Source organism: Electrophorus electricus, chromosome 10 (genome assembly GCF_013358815.1).
Source record: "Electrophorus electricus isolate fEleEle1 chromosome 10, fEleEle1.pri, whole genome shotgun sequence".
NCBI classification, from domain to species: Eukaryota; Metazoa; Chordata; class Actinopteri; order Gymnotiformes; family Gymnotidae; genus Electrophorus; species Electrophorus electricus.
The window spans coordinates 25286461-25304555 of record NC_049544.1 but is presented as its reverse complement, the minus strand read 5'-3'; the positions used below and the strand labels follow the sequence as shown (position 1 = coordinate 25304555).

The 18095-nt window shown below is 44.1% G+C and overlaps 1 protein-coding gene across 1 annotated transcript in view; it reads right to left on the bottom strand.

The window, feature by feature from the left end:
* The window catches only part of slc17a7b (solute carrier family 17 member 7b), a 20498-nt gene extending 5135 nt beyond the window's left edge, over positions 1–15363 (bottom strand). Inside the window, exons 1-8 of the mRNA XM_035530888.1 lie at positions 15079–15363; positions 9404–9656; positions 7750–7868; positions 7459–7573; positions 1324–1411; positions 887–973; positions 224–366; positions 1–143 (exon numbers count right to left, since the gene is read on the bottom strand). The exon at positions 1–143 is cut by the window's left edge and continues 7 nt beyond it. Of these exons, the coding sequence (XP_035386781.1) occupies positions 1–143; positions 224–366; positions 887–973; positions 1324–1411; positions 7459–7573; positions 7750–7868; positions 9404–9656; positions 15079–15140 (1010 nt within the window). The 5' untranslated portion in view covers positions 15141–15363. The remainder of the gene's footprint in view (positions 144–223; positions 367–886; positions 974–1323; positions 1412–7458; positions 7574–7749; positions 7869–9403; positions 9657–15078) is intronic.
* Between the last annotated feature and the right edge of the window lie 2732 nt (positions 15364–18095).

Genomic DNA, 18095 nt, shown 5'->3' with positions numbered 1-18095 from the left:
AGCTCAAACTTGAACACCTCCTCGAAGTACGCAGGCTGGCTGATCAGTAGCAGATAGAAGGTCCAGCTCCGGCAGAAGTTAGCAATGATGATAGCGTAGACGGGCATGGAGGTGAAGAACTGTCTCCAAGGCGTGTTAAACTTCTGCAGAGTAAGCGTGTGCACGTGTGTGTAAGTGTGTGTGTGTGTAAGCACATGCACGAATGTGTGTGAGCGTGTTTTACCGTCAGTTGACTGGTGAGGCTTGTGGACTCCCCGATGGACTCCTCGATGTACAGCCTCTCCTCAGCAGAGATGGTTGGATGTGTAGCTGGACTTTCATATGACATCATAATCCAGAACAAATACCAACAGATCCCAAAACTACCTACAGACACAGGGGAGGGGAGGGAGGTATTGTAGAGGTCTATCCTACAGTCTTCGTGGAGCTCTCTTCTACAGTGCTGTCAAGCTGTCATACAGCTCCTGAACTGTGTGCAGATTAAAAATGGACATTCAAGAAGACAAGCATCCATGTCTTACAGTGCCGAAGGAGGTGAAATTGTGTTTCCACATTCCAGAACCAGAATCAAACATTCTCTGGTGTTTGAATCTGGCCATGGAAGGCAGGTGACCTGTGATGTGTTGCCATCCTGCCTGAATAAGGAGACATGAGGGACGAGAGTTTGAACCGTGACGAGCACCTGGTCCTGGAGACCAGGTTACAATGATGCAGAACAGTCAATAACTGCAGCAAGCCGTTCATACATGACAGGACTACCTACGCAACTTTAAAAATTCAGGCTATTTAAGTATGTGTCTGAAACCGTAGCTCTAACATGTAGATGTTTCCCTCCGCATGGTATGACAATGATGTGAAGACAGTGATGTGACTGTGATTGACTCACCATACACGTAGAAGACAGAGGACCAGCCCGAGTACTGCACTAACACTCCGGCCAGTGGCATGGCGATCACAGCTCCAGCATACGAGCCTGAACACAGCAGCCAATGAACACCAACCCCAGGGTTACACTCAACACTACCCAACAAGCTACACCTCCTGATTCCCCCCGTGTAAGCAGGTCAGCAATAAAATGTTTGTTTCAAAGTGTGTGTTTGCATGTATGTGTATATACATATAAGTGTGAGTGTGTGTGACTGCATGTGTATGCGTGTGCATGTGTTTAACCACAGAAAGCTGTTATATTCAGTCAGCTTCTCTCCAGAGCTAGAACCTCACCACAGAAAGTTGTTGTAGCCAATCAGCTTCTCGCAAGAGCTATGACCTCACCACAGAAAGCTGTTGTAGCCAATCAGCTTCTCTCCAGAGCTATGACCTCACCACAGAAAGCTGTTGTAGCCAATCGGCTTCTCTCCAGCGGCGGAGCCCATTTGGCCCAGATCCCATGGCATGCTGGGTACGTCACCCCCTTAAACATGCACAGAGACAGGATTTGATGTCATATCTGGAAAGGTTAGGTCTACACTAACCCTAAGCCTATGACCCTTCTCAATTCAACCATTTAAATAATACACCTTACACGTTTGTTACTGTATCTAAAAAATACATGAATAATAACTACACCTGAAATATATATGCACGTATGTTACTGTATCTAAAATACTTATTATAATTACTACTAATATTGTGCACCCTAAGCAGGGCACCTATTAGTTGTCCTACAGTAGTCCATTATTGTTAGAGTTATGGAGATTGTTGGATGTGTCAAGGTTCCTCAGTGGTATTGGTTCTTCTCAGAGTTCTGGTCTACATCTACAGCATGTAGATGACATTTTAATCTAAAGTGACTTGCAATCAGGTCTGAACACAACTTGAGTAATTCAGGGTTAAGGGTTTTGTTTAGGGGCCCAACAGTGGCAACCTGGCAGTGGTGGGACTTGAACTAGCAAACCTCTGCTTACTGTTTCAGAGCTTCATGCAGAGTGACCTGACACTCGTCATACTCACAAATGCACTCTCACACACACAAATATGCATATATATAATATTAATTTATCTATCTATATATAAAGGATGTGTTTACTTCCACCAGTCCCTCTAGAATTATCACCATCAACAAATATCCATGCATACACACACACACACACACACACACACACGACATAGGCGGCAGAGAGGCAGTGAGAGGCGATGTTGAGCCGATATGCTCTTTATTATCCATGACAATCAAACAAACACTAAAAGAAGTCACGATCAATCTCCTGAATCTGAGTTGCGTTGCACCGACAAGCACTCGTGGTCTCAGCCGCTAATGCGCAGCGTTTTCCCTCAGATACTCTAGGGGTATATACAGGGAGACATAGAATGAGGAGCAGGTGTCTCCCATTAACAGACAGGTGACTGAGAGCAGGGTAGATAAGTGGGATGGTCCCTCTCGGTAGGGGACCAGCCTACCGTGACAGTGTGTAACCCCTCCCTAAAGGGGCCCTAATGAAATGATCATTTAGGGGGAGCACATCTCAGAAATTATGTGACAGCTCAATGTACGTTAGTGCGGTGCCTCCAAAAATGTGTCCAACACTACAATGTTGATAGTAATACTCCTTTTAAACCCTAAGTGGTTAATGACCCGAATCATACACAGGTAGTAATTACACCCAAAATGTCAATTTTATTTTTTAAAAAACCCTGCACAAAAGAAATAAGCAATATAACAGAAAACAAATCACAAAATAAAAGCATGTGCTCAGTGATTCTACCGAATTTTGTGGAGTTACTCCTTACCATCACCACAATCAGCGAAAAAAAACAACTCAACAACTCAGACTAGCTGTTGTCTCAGTTTGGTACAATAGTCCTTGAGGGTTAAGACACAATTTCTCCCATTCTCTCTTCAAAACTCGAATGTCTGGATGTTCAGTCCCAACACTTGCAGCAGGTTTTCTTTGATTAAGAGATGACCAAACTTATCCAATACAAGGGTCTCTCCTCTGTGCAGTTTGGATATCTTCTGAACTTAAACTTGGCAACTGATCAGCTCCCACTATGGTACTTTGACAATAAGCTTTTGATATGGCAGACTCATGGGCCCCCATTTGATTTACAAAGCAACCCGATCGAGCACTCTTCCCGCCATCAAGCAACAGTCCCTGACACATTGCCCTAACCCCAGGAGCAGGCATTTCTTGCCATTCACCCTCTGGAGAAAAACTTGCATGGGGTGCCTGGACAAAAATCCCAGGTCTATATTCCTCTGCCCAGGCCTATATTTCAGGCTGAAATTGTATGTAGACAAAGCAGACAACCATCAGTGACCTGTTACATGAAGCTTTGCAGATGTTAAAATGCAAGATAAAGGGTTGTCGTCAGTTCTTACCTCAAATGAGCCTCCATAAAGATAATCATGTAGTTTATCTACTACAACCCAATTTAAAGGCAAAATTTCCAGTTTATGAGTTGGGTACATTTTCAGATGGAGAAAGCCTTCTACTGATTAATGCAACAGGCCGCGTGTTTGTCGTCATGCTCCTGATACAGAACACCACCTAAACCACAGGCTAGCATCAACATACAAGACATAGAACTTCTGTGTATCAGCAAAAGCCAACACTGGAGCCTGGGTCAGCCTGGCTTTTAGCTGTTGAAACGCAACATCGCACTTCTTAGTCCATCGGGAGCCAAAAAGTTCAGAAGGTCTTACTCTGGATGGACTTTCCATCTTTTTTCTTGTTGTAATCTGGGGGATAGCACCGAAATAACTCATTGAGAGGACCACATATACTGGAAAAATCCTTTACGAAATGCCGGTAGTATCTGCAAAATCCCAGGAAGGATCTGAGCTCTGACAAGGTTTGAGGTTTGGGCCAGGCCAACACAGCCTGCATCTTTGACAGATCTGTGGCTACTCCATCTTGGGACACAATGTGACCCTCATAGGTAAATGAGGTTCTACCGAACTGACATTTGTCCAACTACAGTTTGAGACCCTCTTCTCTCCATGTTCTTCCAGAGTTTTGCCAAAAACAATTAGGTCATCCAAATATACCAACACCTCAAGAAAGTTCATGTCCCCAACTGTTTGTTCCATGACCCTCTGGAAGGTTTCAGGTGCTCCACAATTTTGTTGAGGTTTGTGCTCAAATTGGTAAAAGCCTAAAAGGACAAATAAAAGCTGTCTTTTCTTTATCAACTGAACTCATAGGAATCTGGTAATACCCACTTCTCAGATCTAAGACTTGAACCATTTACTTCTTGACAGGCTGTGAAGGGTATCCTCAATTCCTGGAACGATATACTGGCTGGGGATGTTTTGTTGGCTGAGTGTCCGGTAATCCACACATCCTGATTTTCCCAGACTTCTTATGCACAACAACTATCAGGGATCCATACGGACCTCTCAACCCAGAGATGATCCCATTCGCGAAGTTCACGGAGATGTTTGTGCACATCCTCTATATCTGCTGGAGTTGGCAATGAGATCTTTCTCTTAAAGGTTTTGAGTCTGTCAACCTGATCTCATGCATAGTACTTTTAGAACATCCCACATCCCACTCATGGTGAGAAAATACTTTGGTCTCTCCATCTTCTCGCAGATGTTGCTTGGCCTGCTCAGGCATTGGGGAGTCTCCAAAATCAAATGTATCAGGAGACAATGTATTTGTCATCTTAGGGTTAGGACATGCTCCCAGCTGTGGAACCATAGTGACAGGAAAGATATTAGCAAGCAGCATTCCCCTCTTCAGAACAGGCCTGCTGCAGACATTTCTCACAGGGAAATGTCTGTGACATAATTCTTGGACAGGACAGATGCTGAGTGAACTTCAGCTCTCACTTGTACTTCCTCTGAGGACTATACCTTTCGATGCTGATCTAGCGGTAACAGTGAGTTGGTAAGTTTAACAAGGAATTTGGGCACACCAGCAACATGAAGAACTTGAATTGGTTGCAACGCCATGGGCTTATGCTGAACAAACCAGACAGTTCCATTTTGTTCTGGTTCTTCTAAGGGAGTTTTAGTCGCCTTCAACGACTCATAAGCTTTCTGGATCATGGGGTGTATAGTCAAGAGTATTTTTAAAAACTGTTCCCCAACTTGAGTTCTGCAGGAATTAAACAGCTTATGCACTAAGTGTTTGTTCCCACTAACAGCGCTACGCACGACTCAAACAGGTTCGGGGCACATTAATCCCAATTTGTCTATTGTTTCCTGTAATCCTGCAATTCCCCCAGTAAACTCAAGCTTATTTGACAGATACCCATCATAAGGATACTTATGAGAACTCAACTCATTTCAAAGTCCTCAACTGACGCTATCAGCAAGTGTTTCAAATGTGTTCCTGTGCAAAATAGTGACCTGCAAACCACTATCTAAAAGTGCCCGAGCATAAATCCCTTCTATCTGAACTGGGACATATGATGTGGGCCTCACTAAATCCTCAGGTATCTTTGAGGAGCTTACCACTGTAAACGAACATTTGGTGGAACCTGCCTGAATTGGAGATCTATGCTGCTCCTTCACAGAGCTCCCATGAAGTTTCCCTTCCGCCGGTTCATGTTAATCATCTTACAATTAACCTTTCTGAAGTCTTCAGGAGTGTTAGATTCTCTCCTGGTGTGTCTATCTTCCCCACACCGGTAAAAGAAAATACCTTCTAGGTTGGGTTTGGATTTTGTTTTCTCTGATACATCATCATGTACTACTTGACCTGCAGTCCTAGCTTCTTCCGCTAGCCCACAAGGTGCGGACCTCACAGTAGCCACGTTCAACAGTTTAGCAACTTTAAATGACAGTTCTTTAACCTACTTTAAACTATCTAATTCAGGCATCTTAGCAGGTTGAGATACAGCAACAGTAGCAACTGCCATTCTCACTCCCTCTCAGACCTTGATCCATTCCTCTTCCTCTCTGATTTCTTTAAGCAGCGGTGAAGAAGAAGGAGGATATTGTAGGGTATGGGTCATTTGGAGCCTAAAAGCCACCACATCACTGGTAAGGGCACCTCTCACCAACTGATCCATACTGGCTTTATTCAAACCTTCAACCTCAACTCCCCCTTTCAGAAGTGCTTGATGAAGAGGTTTATCCAGCCGGTAGAGGAAGACAAGAGAGCTTCTCACTCTTCTCTTAATAAGTGTTTCTAAACTTAGCCATTAAATCTACACCACTCTCAGTAGTGGTGTCTCAGTATCGAGGGCCACCAAACTGTGTAGCAGTAGATGAAGAGTTGCTAGAAATTACATGTTAGTTCAATGTACATTAGTGCGGTGCATCCAATAATGTGTCTAATACTACTATGTTGATAGTAATACTCCTTTTAAACCCTAAGTGGTTAATGACACAAATGATACACAGGTAGTAATTACCCCCAAAATGACAATTTTATCTAAAAATAAACCCTGCACAAAAAGAAATAAGTGAAATAAAACAAAATCACCAAAAAAAGAGTACGTGCAGTGATTACCGAATTTTGTGGAGTTACTCCTTACCATCACCACAATCAGCGAAAAAAAAAACAACTCAAACGCGCAAAGAAAATACACCAATATGAGTACTTCTCTTGCCCTCAGAGGCCTCATTTGTAAATTAATCAATTCAATAAACACTGCAATTAGCAAATGAAACACTCAATAATAAATGGTCAACACAGTAAATGCAAAAATGAACCAGAGCTTGGCCATGTCCAGCACTTGGGTGTTCACAAGCGTGTGTTATCAATCGCTGGGGCCCAGTGCCCAGGCCCAAACACTGGTAGGACGCCAGACGGATTGTACAAGAAACATGGAGCCGGTTGGTCCAACACTCACGGGTCCGTGACACGTACAGAAATGAGCCGTAGCATCCAAATCAAGCAACTACGCATGTCTCCTCTCGCTTCTCACACGACAAGTGCAAGGATTTTTGTTGAGACTCCGGTCCTCCTACCCACTCAAACGAGCGGTAGTGTGCAGGATCCAACCCCATTGGTCGAGGAGTAGCCCGCTCAGTTGTGGAGCAGAACTGCAGCTAAGATAGCGTTAGCTGTTCAGCTGAATAAGGCTAACTCGCTTAACGGAACACAAACAAAACAAAACAACGCATATAGCGGAGAAGGCTATACTGTCATGCTAAGAAACAACGTCATATTTGAAAGAAAACGGGGGGGGGGGGGGGGGGGGGAGTTACAGTTTGGGCCTATATACTGCGTTTATTAAGTCTCCAATAAGTTCTCACTCACTCTCAAACATTCTAGAAAAAAAACCTTCCCAAACCCCTGTCTATTCGCACCTCCTCATCACTGATTGCTCAGCAACAATGTCACTCAATCCTAGCAGCCATCTAATTATTCGCTTTAGTGAAAGGCTGGCAGTACTAACAAGAAACCTGGTGCGAAACTTGAAAAGGATTCTGGGAAGTAGAGTATTTAATACTGAGTACAACAATAATAAAAAAACAACAACAAAAAACCATACACAATAAACAATATGGGTCCCTAAACACGCACACACACGCACACAGCAGTAAGGAAACTTGCTTACCTCCACCAGTCCTTGGAGGACTCTGACAACTATCACACACCAGTAGTGTGTACGTGCCGCTGATGGAATCAGAAGGTTCAGTATTGACGTAGCAACAATCGCAAAACCAAACACTCTACAACACACAGAGTCACACTCAGTTATATAAAACACAAAACACACAAAATGGCAATACATTACACACATCCCAATTAAACTGAACTAAAGAGAAGCAACCTAACTAGGAGAACACAAGAACAGGTCAAGGGTGTGTGTTTTTGTGTGACGGTTCATGTGTGTTTATACACTGACCTGTTGGCAGCAAATTTTTGACAAATAAATCCTCCAGGAATCTGAGTGATGATGTAACCCCAGAAAAAAGAACCATGTATCATCCCTACTGTCTGAGGATCCCACATAAACTGGGCTTTCTGGGGAGGGGGGGGGGGGGGTCGAGAGAGAGAGAGAGAGAGAGAGAGAAAGCTATAATGCTCATAATAACTGTGTGGTTTCGTCACCACAGACAGCTAGCTCTCTGTCTAATTGTTGGTGCAGAAGCTTAAGCAAGGAACCACCGAACAGGTGTGAGCTGGATCTGAGCAAAACCCTGGCCTGGATAGACTTCTCCTGGACTGGGCTGAGAAGCTCTGTGCTAAGACACTGATGGCAGAGGAGATGTGGATTACATACCTGATCTAATCAGTCACACACACTAGAATTTTAAAATATAGGTAATAAAAGGGATTTGAAAAGAGAATAAAGAAAAGTTAATGATGCCTTTGCATAATTCCCTCTACCACGCCAAGGGCTACAAGCACTGCGCTAACTCAAAGCCCAAATCAGTCCTTTAACGCGGATCTGAAATAGAACTAAACAGCAGATTCAGCTCTGCACACATGAAGCAGAACTAAACTGCAACATAATTTATAAAGTTTATATGTTAGTAATTAAACCTTATTAATAAATTAACAAAGGTAAACCATATAAATATTCAAATATGAAATATTGCTTCAAGCGATGTTTAAGCTGTACAGTGGTGACACAGTCTGTGCACCGCTGAACACCAGGGGGTGTGACCTCCTACTTGACCCTTGGCTATGTTCCAATAATCCTAGAAAAAGATGTAGCTCAGCAGCTAAGCTCATACCTGAATCAAAACCAGATACATGACGTCTTTCAGTCAGGGTTTAGGCCTCATGATAGTACAGAGACAGCACTGATTAAAGTAGTTAATGACCTGTTGTTGGCTTCTGACCAGGGTTATGTCTCTTTGCTTATATTACTTGATCTGAGTGCAGCATTTGACATTATAGATCACAACATTCTACTAGATAGACTTGAAAATGTTGTTGGGATTAGGGGAACAGCCCTTTCCTGGTTTAAATCTTATTGGCACGTCACTACCAGTTTGTCAGCATAAAAGGAAACTTTTCATCATACAACAAGGTTAGCTATGGTGTCCCAGTAGGATCTGTTCTAGGGCTTTTTTCTTTATATCTACTACCTGTAGGTGGCATTATACATAAACACAGTGCTAGTTTCCACTGCTACACTGATGATACTCAGTTATACATCTCAGCTAAACCAGAGGACATATATCATATTAGTATTATTGACACTCCCAGACACACTCACTACCCTAAACACTCCCAGACACACCCACCATCCTAAACACTCCCAGACATGCCTTGGACACACCCACCACCCTAAAAACTCCCAGACATGCCCACCACCCTAAACAATCCTGAAGCTCTTGGACACACCCACCACCCTAATCACCTTAATCCTGTAGCTCCGCCCTCCTGCAGAGACCAGCCCCAACTCCACTCTGACATGCACAATCCAGCTACTCAGTGTTCAGGACCATAAGGTCAGTAAAAGATTCAGTATTTCTTTCTACTGATCTCCAAGTTGACCTTAACCACAACACACACACACACGAGAAGCATGCAGCACAGACACTGACCACGTTGACCTCCTTGTCCCCTATGTAGACAGTATGGTTGTTGACCATGCTGACCACTGCTACGCCCAGATTACAGCGAATTCCAAAGGAAATACAGAACCCGAGGCCGGAGAGGATGGCGATGATGTAGCGGCGTGGCATTCCAAAACACGTGCAGTCCACCATGGGCGGCTCCTTCTCCTGCATCAGCTCCGGACGGCCCTGCGCCGACAGCTCGATGGTCTCCCCATCCTCCTGATGCTTTTCAATGAGCCTAAAGGAGAGAGAATGAGAAATAGGGAGGCATTTGATTCTATCTAGCACAAGTGTGGGGTAAGAATTGGCAACAAACGTACAGAGAGCGGATTGAAACAGGGATGCCGTCTTGGTCCATACAGTCTCACAGAAAGTCTCGTTTTACAGAAATGCTGAATTTTAAACTACTACTGACCCAAGAACTGAACCCTAACAAAAGTCCTCTTGGTCAGCTAGCTGCGAGTCTTACTAACCCTTACTAAACACTGAGACTATGACTCTAAATCTCAAAGTAGATTAGAGTGTGGATTGGCATGGTATCTCCTTACTCAAGAGATCCTAAACAAGAACATAATGCTTTAGCTCAGGACATTTCTGAAGATGTCTGTGGTCCCCTGAGAGTGATCTTCTGTATCCCATAGGCTTTGTGTTCCCCTGAGAGTGATCTTCTGTATCTCACAGGCTTTGATGGCTCGGAAGCTCTCAAAAGTGCTTTTCAACCCTTCCATGATGGTACAGAGAGCTCACACCACCACAGACACAGTTCTGGGCTTGGTGTTCCACTTTCTTCTCATTTCTGTCTCAAGGTCTTCACATCTGCGTTGATGTTCCAGTCATGTGGAACTGTGACGTCTAGAAGTGTTTTCCATTTCTGTCCTGGAGCACGTGGTTCGGTTTGCAGACATGGTTGGTTCGGTTTGCACTGCCATATCTCACATTTTTAAAGTTTTATCGATATTGACGTTTTCAGGCAGGTGCTGGTAAAATTTCTCTGGCTCTTTTAACCACCAAGCTCTTTGCAGATCAATCAGCGCAGATAGCAGAGATGGTTATTTTGTTGTGTTGGTTTATACAGTTATGTGCAAAATAATAGCAGTGTGCACATTCAATTCCAAATGAAAACATGAACGAAATATCAATTTTTAAACTGAAAATGAAGAAAAGAAAGAATAAAGTCTGATAAAAAAAAAATAGTGTCTTCAATTTAATTTACAAAGAAATATTTACAGTATAAACTGAAAGTTGTTTACAGATTTAGCTTTTCTGTTGATCACTGAAATAATATTTAGTTGTATTTCTGATAACTGCTTTACATCTGTGTGGCACAGAATCAACTAACATCTGACACCTGCAAACAGATATTCCAGCCCAAGCTGACTGGACTTCATTCCACAGTTCTTCTGCATTCTTGGGTTTTGTATCAAAAACAGCATTTTTGATGTCACTCCACAAATCCTCGATCAGAGGTCTGGGAATTGGGCCGGCCACTTCATAACATCAATCTTGTTGGTCTGGAACCAAGATGTTTCCCAATTGCTGGTGTGTTTGGGGTCCTTGTCCTGCTGAAACACCCATTTCAAGAGCATTTCTTCTTCAACATAAGGCAACATGACCTCTTCCAGTATTTTGATATATTCAAACTGGTCCACGGTGCCTGGTATCCGATAAATGGGTCCGACTCCAAAGTATGAGAAACATTTCCAAACCATTATGGTTGCACCTCCATGTTTTATAGTCTTTACAGTGTACTGTAGCTTGAATTCAGTGTTTATGGGTCGTCTGTCTGTGGCCTTTAGACCCAATAAGAACAATCTTGCTCTCGTCTGTCCATAGAATGTTGCGCCACTTCTCTTTAGGCCAGTCAATGTGTTCTTTGGCAAACTAACATTTTCAACACGTCTTTTTTTCAGCAATGGTACTTTACGAGGGTTTCTTACAAATAGTTTCATATAGGCATCTTCTGATTGTTGCAGAACTCACAGGTGACTGAAGATCTTCTTTGATTTCCCTGGAGCTGATCATTGGATGCTTATTTGCCATTCTTGTTATTCTATGATCTACGCGAATTGGTAGTATTTCTTTTCCTACCACGTGTTTTGGGTTTTGTTTGCCATTTTAAAGCATTTGAGATCATTTTAGCTAAGCAGCCAATTCTTTTCTGCACTTCTTTATATGTTTTCCTCTCTCCAATCAACTTCTTAATCAAAGTTCTTTCTCCTTCGGTACAATGTCTGGAACGACCAATTTTGCTCACTGAGCAAGGGCTAAAACCAGCAGGTACAACATTTGCTGTCCTCCTTCTTTAAATAAGGGCCATAATTGACACCTGTTTATTCATAGATTGAATGACCTCACTAATTGAACTCCAAACTGTTATTCATTTGAACACGCCCCTTTCATTAAATGAGTCAATTACACCCAAATGCATGTCATGACTGTTGATTCTGCTGGTTGCCCATTACTCGGCTGCACAAAGCCATGAATTGTTTCCCATGTTGTATTATCTTTTCTGCCAAAATCAGTAATTAAATACATTAGTGATGTTAGACTGCTATTATTTTGCACATAACTGTAGCTGTCTTCTTAGGAGGGCGAGTTCTATTAGCCCACAGCCACCCTTTCATCTCTTGAAATACACTCTCTCAACGTCAGCATTAGGATGGTGGAGCCAGTCAATCGTCAGCAGTTTTCATGTCTTGTGATCCATCCATTTGATGTCAGCCTTAAGACAGTCGATAAGTCCAAAGCTGTACACCGGAACTGGCCAAACTGGTGATTGCAGTGATCTTGTTTGTGAATTAAGCGCTGACCTGAGGACCAAGCAGACTAGGAGACAGTATTTCTGAGCGACCTTCTCCTTCATCTTTGCACATTGGTTCAACTTTTACTTTCGTCAATGTCAAGGCGCCGTCCTGGTCGAGGTTCTGTATAACTGCTTTGCCATCCAGCTGGATATTTTGGCTCTTCACTAGATTGCCATGTTTGAAGAATGCAGAGGCGCACTTGTCCAAGCCAAGCTTCCTTTTGATGTCATCACTAAACAGCAGGATAGTCATAAGCACCTGCTTGTTTCATCTCTGGTAAACAGCGTTAGGTCGTCCAGTTACAGCAAATGGCTAAGCACATGCTAACCGTATGCTGTTTGACGATTGCATACCAAAGATCTGGTTTATTCAGCACGATGGAGAGCAGTGCAAGCACACAATAGCAACAGACACAGCAAGTCTCCTGGCAGATTCCTCTTTTGCTCGAGATCTTCCGCATCCTGATGAAACCTCCTTGGTAGAAAAGGGGTACATCAGTCCTCCATTCTTTCATTATGGCCTCCATGAACCAGGTAATACTTGGCAATACTCGGATCTGGGAGTACTGTTGAAGAGTTGTGGTCAGTCCACGCCAGTCCACGGTTTCTCTTGGTCTTGTTCACAGCGCTGACAATCATCTTGCTAACAAGCAGCTGGTTCTTACATCCTCTAGACAACCTTCGACAGCCTTTCTGTTTGTCTATCAGGATGTTCTTCTTCTGCAAGTGATTGTAAAAGTGGTCAACTAATTATTGTGGTGAGGATCTTATAAGCAGAAGACAGGCGAGTGATTGGTCGGAAGTTCTTAGGCTCATTTGTGACCTCGTCTTTCAAAAGAAGGATAGTGGTCTCGGACATAGTAGGGGAAAGCCAGGATTTTTAGTTTTTATCTGGCCCCATTATTACACATTATGGGTTTATTACTTTATTATGGGTCTGTTTATTACTTTATTATTGGCTGGTTTCCTGTGCTGATTAACTCTAATCTTGGACTAAACTGCAGTGCCAATAGTAAATCATGTTTAGTCTTGTGTTAATCTGGGTCTGAGCAACTGGATCTATATGTTTTCATCAATAAAACAATTGTAACAATTGTATATACACACACTAGTTCCACTTGTTTAAGCTCAATGCCTGTATAGATTGGATCATCACCTTCTTCAGAAAGCTGTACAAAAACAACAGATCAACAATAATAACTACAACTTAAACAACAACAGAACAACGGAATACAACAGAGCAGGTCAGTAAGAATGCTCACATTTGTTATAGGTCCACCCTCACAAACACACACACAATCACATCCTGTTCATAAAGATACAGACTGGAAAAGTTCTTTACCATTGATTAAGTATTAATATCTCTCTAAGCATGAATTAATAATAAGTTCTATTTCTGTGTCCTCCAACAGTGCGACATCACTGTGCAGGCGTGAACCGGATGAACCGTCATAACGTCAACATTAACCATCACTCTTAAAACCAGTTTGATGGGATCAGGGTTCACATGCAATTTTAAACGGGCACGTGACCAGTATCGCGTTACTTTCAAACTCACTGCAGCCACGTCGCCGCTCGCGGGTTTATAATTCATGAAACGTCTGCTAGACATGTTGGTGTGTTTAATTCTAACCTACTATACTGTACTTGGATATACTCTATGAGTAAATGACAAAGCACTCTTGTAAGTCGCTCTGGATAAGAGCGTCTGCTAAATGCCGTAAATGTAAATGCTATAGAGTGGCGCGCCTCACGTGCTGGACGGAAGCTAACCGCAGTTTCACATAAGCAACATCTAAAGGAGGATCGTTAATCCCGCGTGAGAGAGTGCGCGCGTTTCCTCAGCCGACAGCAGGCTCGCGGGAGGGTCTATTTCTGGACAGGATTTTCGGGGCACAGTTAAGTCCCCTTAAGATCCAGCAACAGCTGAGAGGCGCGCGGGCCTTTAAACGCGGTGCAGAATCCGCCTCCTCGTGCTGCTTAGCGGACGAACTCCGTGAAAACGTCTCCGTAGTTTCCTGATGAACCCGAAGGCTGCGAGACCGAAGACGTTACACAGTATGACAGAGTATCATTTTGCTATTACAACAATGAGACTTGGATAAACAGCGTTTCTCTCTCTCTCTCTTGGGCATGAGACTCCAACTTTGCCGTCTGCAACATAGAGGGGCGGCATTTGCCCTGGTAGCGAGTTTCCATAGTAAACAATATCTTCTTCCAGGACATTTGCATAAGTAAATAATTTTTTAGATGGAAATACAGAAAATCTGAAAACCTATTTTTATTTAGCGATAATTCATTATTGTGAACAAGATATTAACAGGCCTGCCCAAAACAACGACCACAGCAATGTTTTTGTTTTGAAACAGCAACAGCTCGATTGTGCGCGCGTACGGTGAGGAGGGTGCGAAGAGAACTCCTCGTGAAGTGGCGCGAGCGCGTTGTGTGCAGGATCTGTGCAGAAGGTGAGTGTAGGGCACGGGCCGTGCGACACACCGTTCATAACCTAGTTAGTCTACGCTCGAGCCCCTGTTCTCCATGGCTGCTTATGATTGATTGGTAAAGTAGAACGCTCTCGCGCTGGAGTCTATAACTATTAAACGATGCTCCACGGGGCACCACATCCAAGCGCGCGCTAATCCGGCCAGTGTTAAACTGTAGGACTCGGATTAAAACTAATAATTTTGGCTTTTAGCACGTGCGGATAAAACTCGTGTTCTCTAGAGGCGGCCCGTGAGATTCGGATGTTCGGGGTAATGACGACCCCCCCGCCCCCAGACACGCACCAGACTAAACAGAACCAACGGCGGGGCTGATCCGGTCTGAGTAAATTGTAGTGCAGCGGTGCCGTTCTTACCCGTGTAGCCGCGCGAGCGCTGCAGCCGCCTCTGCTTTAAAACGCTCGAGCCGGACATCCATCTGCGCCAGTGCCGGAGCTACCGGTGTGCTGCAATGCCGCGCGCAGCCTCACTTTTTCTAGGGGACACGGTCGTTTGCTCCTCTCTGCGCTTCACCTCTCACGCGCACACAGCTGACACCGATTGCTGCTACTCTGTGATCCTAATCCCTGCATCCATGACTACTGCAGCCGTCACAGCAGTCTTCTCTGCGCATGGCGCGTTAAAAGCCTCCGAAGCGTTTACGGTTTCCCTCGCGCTCACAGATGCGCAAAGACGCGCGCACTGCCACATCACGGTCAGGTCACGTCGTTACAACCTCGCCTGCGGCCTTCACGTTCACGCCCTTACCCCGAGATGGCGGGGTTATTTCGGCCCAGATGGGTGTGCGTGCACTGGGAACCAGTTCACTTCTGAAACCGGAGAGACCTGGTTAAAGAAACCGCACGGCAACCCAGTGGGCCCAGAAGCAGGAATTTATTAAAGACTGAAAGCAGAACAGTTTAGAAAGAGATCAGCACTAGTGGTATTACCATCGCTGCTGCTGAAACACAAACACACACACACAACTTAACCGTTATAGGCTCATTCTAAACCCCAAACTGCTCAGGCTACAAAGCTCCTCTGACTTGCTGTCTAACCACTCTGTGTGATTGTTGTGTGTTCAGGAAGAATGCATCATTGCAGCAGTACTCAGAATTACAGGACCACACTCCTCCACCTACTGACTGCCCTACAATCTGATTGGTCCAGATCTGGGAGAGACAGTCAGAGGAAGCTCTTCTGAAGGTCCTGGGCAGAGATGGTTCTGAGAGGGGCAGGGCACAGTGGGCGGGGCGGGGCCAAAGGAGAAGCGAGAGGGGGAGGAGAGAGAGGGGGAGGAAGAGTAATGATGGAGGGAGTGTCTGAGAGAGAACCATAACTTCCTCCTTCTCCCATCCCTCGCTCTATCCATCCATCTGTCTGTCCACCACAGCTCCCAAACACGCAGGACGACGTCCCCTGCGTATCCACAGATATGTCTAAAGGGACAGACAGACGCAGGAACAGATGAAGGTTTCCATGTTTGCAGTAGGTAAGTTATCTTCTGACCTGTAGTCCTTAAATAAACATTTTAATTTAAACAGACCCACCCAATGTGAACAAATCCACACGATGTAAACAGAGCTACTCTGTAAAACAAAGCCATCCGGAGCACGCCAGACCCAACCTATACTGACTTTTTTAAATCTTCAGGGTCCCCCCCCCCCCCCCCTTCTGCTGTGCAACCCAACAAGAAAACTATTTTAAATGAACCCTGAACCTGAACTATACATTCAGTATTAACTACAGACAGCTTCTGACCTTCACTATGAAATGTGCACGCGCACACACACACACACACACACACACACACACACACACACACACACACACACACACACACACACCTTGGTGAAGCTTTGCTACACACACTTCTCTTTACAGCTCTAATGCGGAAACACAGCAGCACACTAGCACCTGAATGTGTGTGTTTAGTGTAGAAGTGTGTGTGTGCGCGTAAATACGAGCGTTTAGTGTAGAAGTGTGTATGTGTGTACACCTGTTTCATGCAGTTGTGTGTGAGAATACGGGTGCTTGGTGTAGAACTGGTTGTAGATGCAGTAAATCACGGCCATCAGCGTTATGGTCCCCACGGCAGCAGCTATGAACACAACCAGCTTGTTGTTGTCCTTATTCATATGAGCATCTGTCAGAGAAAAGCACACACACATACACGTGAATGGTGACATTACACAACAGCAGAAATCATCCATGAAGTTGTCTTCATTGGGGTTAGTGCCAGGGTGTGTTCTCTGTTTCACACGCACAGCCAGACAGAAGTTAGTGAGTTATTTGTAAAACCAGCAAATGTTTCTGCATGTTAAAAAAAAAAATGCAGAAATTAAAGTCAATGTGTTAAATCTTTTTATATGTTGTAATTTGAGAAAAGGGCTCAAATATTTCTAAAATATTAAGGTTAAGGACAATGTTGTTGTTATTCAGGGTGAAATAAAAAAATATGACTGATCCAAATGTTTAATGATGGATTTACAAAAATCATCTATAGTGCAGCTGATACTGTAAAATGTATTTTTCCATTTGTCTGAAACATATGCAGCTAACGATGGAAGTTCAGTCACACTGGTGGGGGCTTATCCCTGGTACCAGTTACATTGTGGTTGGGGTTGTTAACTGTAGTACAGGGTTAATCCCAACACTGTTGGACTGCTTCTTGTGTCTAATACCAGTTACATTGTGGTTGGGGTTGTTAACTGTAGTACAGGGTTAATCCCAACACTGTTGGACTGCTTCTTGTGTCTAATACCAGTTACATTGTGGTGATGTGCTCTTACAGGCAGGTGTGTGTTAAGGTGATGCGCTCTTACAGGTGGGTGTTAAGGTGATGCGCTCCTGCTGGTCTGCTGGAGGGACCTCGGCTTCACTGGCAGGTTTTGCATTTTGACACACACACATGACCACACACACACACACCACCACACACAGCAGCGTCTGAGCAGACATACCTGAGAGAGAGAATGTCCCCAGTAAGAATAATGAAATGGCTCACACAACACCACCAGGTCTTTCAGCAGCTCCTGGACAACATGGCAGAAGCAAACAAAGGAAGAGCTCACACCCCAGAAGACCCACTTCTTAGCTCCGCCCCCTGAGCTCACACCTCAGTAGCTCCACCTCCCCATGCTCCCCTTTCTCCAATCCAGTACCTTTTAATGGCCTACAAATTGAATAGTTATTAGGCCATTATTATTTACTGAAACTTGGATACCAAAAGTACATGGGAAACATGAGCAAAACACCATGAAACGAAGTCAAATATAACTACAGTAATCTGAGCAATGAAAGGACTTCAATGTGGAGACATGATCTGTGTCTGTTATAATTACGAGATTCGCCCTGAGCGAAGAATTTAAAATACATAAGCATGCGCATCTGC